Raw genomic sequence first — 10,291 nt, 5'->3', positions numbered from 1 at the left:
AATGCAAATTTCAAGCAGCTTGGTATGTGTCAACTGTATAATATACTTTTGTGATATTTTAATGACTTATCCCTGAAAGTATTGTATTGTGTGTGTGCTAAGAAATTAAACAATTCTAAATTCCCTTGATGCTCTCTGTCTTTAGCTGTCTTAAATATAAACAGAACTGCTCATTCTGTTATCACCCATGTGGAATATTTTTGATGACTTCCACAGGGGTGTATTTGTCTTACCCTGGGTCTTCTTCCTTTATCATACTGCTATTTCCCCATCTCCAATGGTAGCTTAAATCAGCACCACCAGCCATTCCACTGTATACAGAAGGTATTGAAGGTCTGTATTTTAGGTTTAGTTTTTTTTTTCTTTTTCTGGAAATTAGGGTTTTACATTACATGCAGTTACATTACATTATAGCCCAAAACTAATTACTTTTAGGCCAAATATAATTGAGCAGCCAGGCTGAATAAATTGCATATGAAATATGGAAGTAATTGATTTAAAAAAAAAATTAACATACTGTTTGCTATATGCTATTATCATTTACACATCTGTAGTAAAAACAGACTGTAATAACTGTTACGCATTGCTGATGATGTTACTCTACAGCAAAACATAGTCATGGCATGACACCTTACCTTCACAATGCTTGTTTTGTCCAATCAGCTGAGCAAACCTGAAAATCATTGAAATCATTAAAAGGATAAGTCTAATCCTCATTTCAAAAGCTGGCATTTTTACATGAAAAAAAAATAAAAAACAATGAAAATGACTTGCCAATTATTTTTAAGTCAAATGGTTTCAGCTCAATTTGTATACTGTATTACTTTTATAAGATCTTCGTATTTTTTTGCACGTAAAAATCTTTATTTATAAAGTAACTATACCTGTCAAATAAATGTAGTGGAGTAAAGAGTATAATATTTCTCTCTGAAATGTAGCAGGATAGAGGTATCATAAAATGAAACTACTCGAGTAAAGTACCTCAAATTCTTACTTATACTACATGAGTAAATGTACTCAGCTGTATTCCACCACTGAACCTTCCTAAATCTGTGATCGTATATTTTTTCGAAGTGGACAAGACCACGATGTACACAGAACTAGTTCTTTTGGGGGTTTTTTTCCACTTGTGGTTCAGCTTTTAATCTACAGGCGGCGCCAAAACATTGTGACAGGCTACGGTCTATGGCGATGAGTCAGACGCCTTTAGTAGCCTTAAATTTTGCCTGACGAAAATAAATAAACATGCATATAAATATAAATGAAACGGTGTTCTCCGCAGCCCCTTTTTAAAATTTCAATCATTCATATTTATTTATTTATTGATACGCATACATCGTGTTAAAATACATTAAATGTATTCGTCTTGTCTCCGGCGCAGCGGGGACGGACCAGCGGCTCCATGCCTGCCGCCAAAATTCAAGTTAGAAGAGAGAAGGGCCAGTTTCTGACGGTTGTAAACACTGGGTTGAAAAACCTAGTGCTTCACCTTTTAACTGACTTTGATTTCTAGAAACCAGACACAAGCCTTACCTCCGGAGTCTGTGGAGAGAGAGAGAGGGGACCGCTTAAAGATGCACATTAAGTCTATTATTGTTGAAGGGTTCAAGTCCTACGCACAGAGGACGGAGATCAACGGCTTTGACCCGCTGTTCAACGCCATCACGGGTCTGAACGGCAGCGGCAAGTCCAATATTTTGGACTCGATATGCTTTCTTTTGGGCATTTCCAATCTCACCCATGTAAGTGTGCTGTCTGGGTTAAAGCTGCTTTAAATTATAAGCCTCTAAGTTGAAACTTACACACTTTTGAGAATCAGAATTTTGTATTGCAGTGGTAGCAAGTTAACTCTTGTGTACATCGTACATTAGCTAGCAAAGATAACGCAAGAGTTACGTTAGCTAATGTTATGGTCGTAGTTTTACTAAAGTGAAGCTGGTCAACATCTGCTCCCTTTGAAGGTGCGAGCCTCCAACCTCCAGGACTTGGTGTACAAAAATGGACAGGGTGGCATCACCAAAGCCACCGTGTCTATAACCTTTGACAACTCCAACAAAAGCCAGAGCCCTCTGGGGTTTGAAACCCACGATGAGATCACCGTCACCAGACAGGTTGGCAAAGAAAGAAAGACAGTCATTTTTAAAGGCTTTGTAATTGTTGTACAAAGTTAAAACAGTATTATACATGACAATTTCCTTCTTCAAGGTGGTGATTGGTGGCAGGAACAAGTACCTCATCAATGGAGTTAATGCCAACAACACCAGGGTGCAGGATTTGTTCTGCTCTGTTGGCCTCAATGTCAACAATCCACATTTTCTCATCATGCAGGTCAGTCTTGTGTGTGTATCAGTTTGTGTAGTTGTTGATTTGGTCTTCTTTGGTATTTTAAATCAAGTGATGGTTTGTTTTCTGTATTTTAGGGGAGGATCACCAAAGTTCTAAATATGAAGCCACCAGAGGTAAAACATACACACTTTGTCCATCATCCCATCATTAGAATATTTTCCCATCATTTTTTCCTTCCAATAACGACCCCCTTCCCTTCTTTCAGATCCTTGCCATGATTGAGGAGGCAGCAGGCACAAGGATGTATGAATGTAAGAAGATTAGTGCTCAGAAAACAATTGAGAAGAAGGAAGCCAAGCTGAAGGAGATTCAGACTGTACGTCAGACATCTAAACTCATTTTTTACTAATATATCTTTGTTCATTCTCGAGTAGGGAGCATCCACCAATGCAAGTGGTGTTATTGTTCAAACATTTCTATAAACTATTTCTCTTGGTTTACCCTGTCAGATTTTGGATGAGGAAATTACTCCAACCATGCAGAAACTGCAAGAGGTAGGTTGACTATAAAACCACACGTGTACGTGAAGAACAATACATTTTCCGTAACATGTTTAGTGTCATCATTTCCTCTTTTTAATCTTTCATCCCTCTGCAGGAGCGATCGTCATACCTGGAGTACCAGAAGCTGATGCGTGAGATCCAGCACTTGTCACGACTGTATGTGGCCTGGCTGTTTGTGTGCGCAGAGGAGACTAAGGTGAAGTCAGCAGAGAATCTGAAGGTGATGCAGGATAACATCGCCAAGATGCAAGCCAGCATGGCTGAGAACGAGAGCAAAGTCCAGGAGCTCCTGGCCCAGATTCAGGAGCTGCAGAAGAAAAAGGACCAGGTACACTGGAAAAGATAGGAAACATGAGATTAGGATGCTTTAAACAAAACAAAACAAACAAACAAAAAAAACATTTTTAAGGAAAGAACATCTGCTGCTATTTGGGTATCTTTTGTTGAAAATATGTATCTTTGCCCCAGGATGACCGCCTCAGCTTTAAAAGCAACTTTGGAAGAAGTGTTCGAAATGTCTATGTTTTTATTAAACTACAATAAGGAAAGGGAATCTTGCATCATAATGCTTTGTGACTGATGTTTGTCTGCTTATCTGCAGGAGGTAAATGGAGTATTAAAATCCCTGGAGGAGACTCTAGCAGACGTGCAACGTGTAGATGCCAAAGCCCAAAGTGCGCTTGACCTCAAAAAACAGAATCTCAAAGATGAAGCCAAGAAGAGGAAGGAGCTTGAAAAGAGTATGGAGGAGGTAACGGCTATTCTACCAATCCATCTACCTACATGAAGCTAATACAGCAATGCGTGGGACTAGTCTGCTCTCTTGTCAAAACAAAAGCTTGACTGCATTTGGCTTATTCTCTCATTAAAACTGTAATTACATCCCTTTTTCCTCCATCCTCAGGACAAGAAAATGCTTAAGGTAAAAGAAAAGGAGGTTTCTAAGTTGATGGAGCAGCTTCAGACTCTTCAGGAAGAGGGACAGAAGGATAGTGCTGCTCTTGAGGCGGCTGAGCAGCACTTCAAGGCTGTGTCTGCAGGTCTCTCCACCAATGAGGACGGAGAGGAGGCCACGCTGGCTGGGCAGATGATGGCCTGCAAGAATGACATGAGCAAGGCTGATACTGAGGCCAAGCAGGTGAGTGAAAAACATGAAAATATCCTTTGCTGTAGTCTGCTGGGGCTAGCAGCATCAGAGCCAGTGACACCAACAAACTGATCAGGAACGATGGCTCTGTGCTGGGGAATCATCAGTAGCTGCGGTGAGGAAGATGCTGCACAGACTGTAGAACAACATGGGGAACATCTGACATCCCCTCCACCACCTGCCGTCATCTGCTCTACTGTCTGTGTCTATCTACCTGTCCGTCTGTTTATCTTGTATCTGTCCTCTTTCATTCCAGGCCCAGATGACACTGAAACATGCCCAGGCTGAGCTGAAGACCAAACAGGCAGAGGTGAAAAAGATGGACAGTGGCTACAAGAAGGACCAGGACAGTTTGCAGGCTGTCAGAAGCAGCAGGGAGAAACTAGAAGCTGAAATGGCAAAACTCAGCTATGAAGGTAGGGTTTGTTTTTTGTTTCTTTACTCTGTACTCATGACAGTCCCCATCTGCCAAACCTTCTGTAATAATGTGTCTGTCTGCATGCAGATGGGAAAGAGGAAAGTCTGCTGGACAAAAGAAGGCAACTGTCTAGAGAGGTCTCTCAACTTAGAGAGACCTATGAGCGTCTCGTGTCCCGCTTCCCCAACTTGCGCTTTGACTACAAGTAAGGACTTGCTGAATGAATCTACTTACCTTTTTAATTGTAGAGTATATTTTGATGTTTAATGTTTGTAAAGCTTCTTGAAGTGGAAAATATCTGATGCAATCCTAAAGCTAAGTGATAGATTTGCTTAGCTCTGGGATTTTGTGGGGATAGTTCAAGTAGCCTGATTGGAACCATAAGTCGATGTGTGTTCATTAAGTCAAAATAAGAAAATTCATAATAGATTTGCCTGTAAGTGTTACATGTGCTTTTTGTTTTTTTTTAGGGACCCAGAGCGTGGCTGGGACCACAGCAAAGTGAAGGGGCTGCTAGCTAACCTGATCACAGTCCGTGATGTCTCTTATGCAACAGCACTAGAGGTGGTGGCAGGAGGACGACTCTATAACATTGTAGTCGACACAGAGGTACAGCGTGCGTGTTATTTTATTGCAGTCACTTGAAGGTGTTTATGGTCCAGTATAACGGAGTAATCTGAGTTTGTTGTGTTGTCTGTCCCAGGTGACTGGCAAAAAGCTGCTGGAGAAGGGAGAGCTGCAGCGGAGGTACACCATCATTCCCCTGAACAAGATCTCTGCCAGGACACTCAATGACAAAGTGGTCAACACTGCCAAGAGCCTGGTAAGATATCTCAGCACCGCCTGGTTTGGAAATTAAATAAGATGTTGTGTTTGAAAGATGACATATTGTCCACCTCATTCTCACTCCCTTTTGTCTCTTCTGTGATGTCTCTCTTTTCTGTCAGGTTGGAGATGATAACGTCCACACTGCTCTGTCCCTGGTGGGTTATGAATCTGACCTGCGTAAGGCCATGGAGTACGTCTTTGGCTCCACACTGGTGTGTGACACCCTGGACAATGCCAAAGCAGTGGCTTTTAACAAGCAGGTGATGACTAAGACTGTCACTCTTGGAGGGGACATCTTCGACCCACAGGGAACTCTGAGTGGAGGTGAGAACAAGGAGGATGCATGTAATGGATATGTGTCATTGAGTCATTAGGATGTAAAGCTGAGCAAAGAAGAACACCAAGGCTGTGTGTCAGAGTCATGAAAAAATGGCACAGTTCCCTTTGCACCTAAGTGATGCTTAAATCTGTCTGCTTATTAGCACTCTTTTGAATTAGTTTTGAACTTTATACATACAGTGACAGTTTTAACTTTACCTGCCTGTGGTTAAATAGAATCAGTTCCCACACACAAGCTCTCAAAAAGTAACCCCTCAGTACCAGTAAATGAACTTTCTAATCAAGTCTGTGTCTCTTTCTTTCTTTCTTGCTTTTTTCCTCGCTTTTCTCTTCCAGGCGCTCGCTCCCAGTCAGCATCAGTTCTGTCCAGTCTGCAGGAGCTGAAGGAGGTTCAGGACAACTTGAAGGAAAAGGAGGCCCAGCTTCAAGATACTGAGCGGCAACTGGTCAGCCTTAAGGGAACCGCTGAGAAGTATGAACACAAATGCTCCACAAATTTGATTTCAAATCTTTCCCACTTATTCTAGCGTTCATTATCTCATTTTTTTTTCCTACCTAACCCCAACATTTTTCTTCTTCACCACATTTGCTCCATCCAGGTACCGTCAGCTGAAGCAGCAGCATGAGCTGAAGGTAGAGGAGGAACAGATTCTTCAGGCCAAGCTGCAGCAGAGCTCCTTCCACCAGCAGCAAGAGGAGCTGGAGAGGCTGCGCAAGGCCATTGGTCAGAATGCAAACATTTTTAAAATCACATCTAAGCAGTCCGCAAACACTGTGCACAAACAGACATCTGATAACTGGCTCCAGCTAAGCTATATGCACAACACAGAACTAAACTGTAGTTGAAAAAAGGTAATACAACACACCTGCTTCACTCATGGATTTCTTCTTTCTTTGTTTCCCTAATCCAGAGGAGAGTGAGGAGACTTTGCGCGTCACTAAGGAGGTGCAGAAGCGGGCTGAAGAAAAATACAAGGTGTTGGAGAACAAAATGAAAAATGCTGAGGCAGAGAGGGAGAAAGAGCTGAAAGCCGCCCAGCAGAAACTCAGTGCAGCCAAGAGCAAAGCGGATGCCTTCAATAAGAAGCTGAAGCAGAAGCAGCAGGTACACTGACCACACACACACACAGTTGTACATCTCCATTCAGCACTTTACATTTGTATTACATTGTATTGCATATTTGATCACATCTGATGAATGGATCACATGTATTTTTGATGTATTTTTGATTCTTGCGTGCAGGAGTCTGATGCCGTGGCCCTGGAGCTGGAGGAGCTTCAGAGGGAGCAGGCTGGTTATGAGCAGCAGATTCAGGCTGTAGATGAAGCCATGAAGGCCATCAAGGAGCAGATAGACAGCATGTCCTGCACTGTATCCCAGAACAAGGTATTTGTGACATATGACCACACTGAAAGTTTGCACTTGTAAGGATGTTTCCATCTGTCTTTACAGGTTAAAGCACATTTTAAATATACGCGTTTAGTGAGTTGACACTATTCTCATTTGCCTTTCCTCTTTCACCATCTCTCATTTTCTCTTTTGGGATGTAGGAGGCTGTGCGTAAAGCCCAAGAGGAGCTGGCCAAACAGAAGGAGGTGATCATGGCCCAGGACAAAGAGCTCAAGGTGAATACAGTTTTGCCTTTATTGCTTTGCTTCTTATCTCCTCTTGAGAAGCGTTTTTTTTAAGCAGGGATTAGGGTTTTAAGACTCAAAATGACGCAATAAATCATACAACAATTATTTTTTTCTTGGAACATATTAAGTGGTTTCAGTTTCTTATTGTAAGAAGAGATTATTCTGCTCTTAGTGTGCTGCATAATTTCACTGCTTAGAGTTGTGATTAATGTCTTATTTGTATCCGTTGGAATGATCCAGGGGAAAAGCACTGAGGCTAATAAGATAAGAGAGCAGAGCAACGAAGTCCAGCTGAAGATAAAGGAGCTGGAGCACAACATCAGTAAGCACCGCAAAGACAGCAAGGACGCTGCTGACAAGGTACACACTAACATTATTGCCTCCACTCCATCCTCTACAATAGTGTTTTTGTGATTCATTAGGTCCATGAAGGTTTCATCTTATTCACTATGATATGGGTCTTCTTTCCTTTCTTTCCTCTTCCAGGTGTCTCGGATGCTGGAGGAACACGACTGGATCCATTCAGAGCGCCAGTTCTTCGGTCAGCCAAACACCTCCTATGACTTCAAGACCAACAACCCCCGTGAGGCGGGCCAGCGGCTGAAGAAGCTGGAGGAGACCACCACCAAGCTGGAGAGAAACGTCAACAAGAGGGCCATGAACATGCTGAACGAGGCTGAGGAGAGGGTGAGGGCGAGGGCAAAGAGACAGAAAGAGTGTGAGAGACTGTGGCATGAATAAATGTAGAAAAAAAAGTCAACCACAGCTTGGTCTAAACGTTCCACGCATTTGTCTTGTCCTGCAGTACAATGACCTGATGAAGAAGAAGAGGATTGTGGAGAACGACAAAGCAAAGATCTTGCAGACCATTGAGGAGCTGGACCAGAAGAAGAATGAGGCTCTCAACTTGGCTTGGCAGAAGGTCTGCTCTCGTTTAGCTCTTCCATTGTTTCCTCTATTTGTGTTTGTCTCTTTTTTCCATCTAGCACTAGGTAATATGATGAAATATATGCATGCTATGAGACAATATAAATTTAGTATTAAGTGGAGATTTTTCTATAGCATTTATACTGTGTTAGGTGTCCCTTTAAAATATCTGCATATGGATTTGGACTTCACTAAAAGGATTTTACTAATACTTCAGTTGTTATGTTTTCCCCTCTCTCCAGGTAAATAAGGACTTTGGGTCCATTTTCTCCACTCTGCTGCCAGGGGCCACTGCTAAACTGGCTCCTCCCCAGGGTGGTGGTGTCCTGGAGGGCCTTGAGTTCAAGGTGGCCCTGGGCAACACCTGGAAGGAGAACCTCACTGAGCTCAGCGGTGGGCAAAGGTCAGCAAAACCATTTACATGAGTGAGGCTGAGTGTCAATTAGTTGTTGTTAAACCGTAAATATGATAGTGAGAGGTTTCTTTGTCAGGTTTCCATGGATAATGAGATCAGTCACTTTTACTAACCAATCTGTTATGTATTTTTTATTTTTTTTTTTTTTAGATCACTGGTGGCCTTGTCTCTCATCCTGGCCATGCTGCTGTTCAAACCTGCCCCCATCTACATCTTAGACGAGGTGGACGCTGCTCTGGATCTTTCACACACACAGAACATTGGACAGATGCTGCGCACACATTTTAGACATTCCCAGGTCAGTTAAGACACATTGGAATATTTATTTAATCGCAAGATTTTTTTTTAATAAACTTCAAGTTCAACATGTACTCAAGCTACTTTTTTTTTTAAACTCTCTCCCTTCAGTTTGTGGTGGTGTCCCTAAAGGATGGCATGTTCACCAATGCCAACGTCCTGTTCAAGACGAAGTTCGTCGATGGCATGTCCACGGTGACGCGAACTGCGCTCAGCCAGAGTGACGCCAACCTTCCCCAGAAAGGCCAAGACAAGGCTCGTCAAAAAGACAAGAGGACCAAACAGCTCATCAGCTAATGATTGTACAAGAGTAGCCGAACAGGACAGACTCACATTTAAACTTCACTCTGTTATTATGTCTACAAGAAACCATATCACGTAACATAACAAAATGTGGCATCTGTTGATATTTGATGATGAATTGTGTATACTCCTATGTCCTCTGTGGGTAGCAATTGCTCTTCATATTTTAAAGAGTTCTGTCATTCATACAACCATTTAGTCTTGTGAAGACCTTCAGTTTGAATTTCTGTTTCAAGCTTACTTTGTCTTTTATGCCGTGTGTCTTCTCTTTGTTCAGCTATGTGTGTGGAAGTTTTCACATTTTAACTGTAAATTTCTTTCGTCTAAACTGTCTTTTGTTATCCTGTCTCTTTTCTGATCTATGTTCACGCACCTCTGCTACAAATTATCAGTTTTATATGCAGCTAACTTCTCCATATATTTTAGTAAATAAAGCAGGTCAAATGTTTAGTGATGTTTTTTACTTTTTTTTTTTTAAATTTGGTATATTTCCTTTGCCACGTCTTGAAACTGCTTATAAACTGAAGGAAACCCTGGTCCCCTACATGGGATTTGAAGATGTACAACTTTGCTGCCCTCCAGTGGGAGCATCAGGGACACTAGGAGTGCAGGCATGCCACAAAATATAATTTTAGCATCATCTACATCTGTATACCACTCACTGCATCTCTCTAAGAAGAGCACAAGCAAGTTTGCCCGATGAAATAATTTTGCCCTTTGAGTATACTGTTCAAAGTTAAATTAAAAAAGTGTAGGGGATTTTAAGTAACAGTAAACATTGTTCTTAGAGAACAATTTATAGCAATATCTGTTTTTCGTTATGTAGAGAGATTGCTTTAACTACTTTAAATACACAAAATATATACATGTATACTATAATAACGGATCATGATGTTTGAGACATAATAAACTTCAAAGTATTAATTTTCAGCTGGTTCTTGTAACTGAAATTTACAAGGAACTTGCATTCTATTGGTATTTAACTTCAATAAATTTAAACTGGTTTAAATTACAGCAACTATAACACATACATTTTTAATTAATTGAGGAACACTTTCACATTAACCATGAACCTGTTGTTTGTATTTAAAGTTGTAAATGTGTAAACCATCATACAGTGCTAAGACAAG

The 10,291-nt window shown here is 41.3% G+C and overlaps 1 protein-coding gene across 1 annotated transcript; it reads left to right on the top strand.

Moving 5' to 3' along the window:
- Nucleotides 1-1,436: 1,436 nt before the first annotated feature.
- Nucleotides 1,437-10,072, top strand: smc2 (structural maintenance of chromosomes 2). Its single transcript, XM_041035806.1, has 25 exons — nucleotides 1,437-1,742; nucleotides 1,962-2,111; nucleotides 2,206-2,328; nucleotides 2,421-2,459; nucleotides 2,552-2,662; nucleotides 2,796-2,840; nucleotides 2,944-3,177; nucleotides 3,451-3,600; nucleotides 3,754-3,987; nucleotides 4,253-4,412; nucleotides 4,502-4,619; nucleotides 4,885-5,023; nucleotides 5,118-5,237; nucleotides 5,362-5,566; nucleotides 5,918-6,053; nucleotides 6,181-6,305; nucleotides 6,493-6,686; nucleotides 6,825-6,968; nucleotides 7,133-7,207; nucleotides 7,460-7,579; nucleotides 7,706-7,906; nucleotides 8,025-8,141; nucleotides 8,389-8,549; nucleotides 8,712-8,859; nucleotides 8,970-10,072. The coding sequence occupies exons 1-25, from the start codon at nucleotides 1,575-1,577 to the stop codon at nucleotides 9,153-9,155; spliced, it is 3,603 nt and encodes a 1,200-aa protein (XP_040891740.1). The 5' UTR covers nucleotides 1,437-1,574; the 3' UTR covers nucleotides 9,156-10,072.
- Nucleotides 10,073-10,291: the final 219 nt, after the last annotated feature.

This window comes from Toxotes jaculatrix, chromosome 4 (assembly GCF_017976425.1).
Source record: "Toxotes jaculatrix isolate fToxJac2 chromosome 4, fToxJac2.pri, whole genome shotgun sequence".
Classification (NCBI taxonomy): domain Eukaryota; kingdom Metazoa; phylum Chordata; class Actinopteri; family Toxotidae; genus Toxotes; species Toxotes jaculatrix.
This window is presented reverse-complemented; position numbering and strand designations above follow the sequence as displayed.

Coding starts and splice junctions, on each gene's coding strand:
- smc2 (XM_041035806.1), top strand. CDS start 1,575: ATGCACATTAAGTCTATTATTGTTGAAGGGTTCAAGTCCTACGCACAG. Junction 2,460..2,551: donor TAAATATGAAGCCACCAGAG/GTAAAACATACA, acceptor CCCTTCTTTCAG/ATCCTTGCCATGATTGAGGA. Junction 7,907..8,024: donor TGAACGAGGCTGAGGAGAGG/GTGAGGGCGAGG, acceptor CTTGTCCTGCAG/TACAATGACCTGATGAAGAA.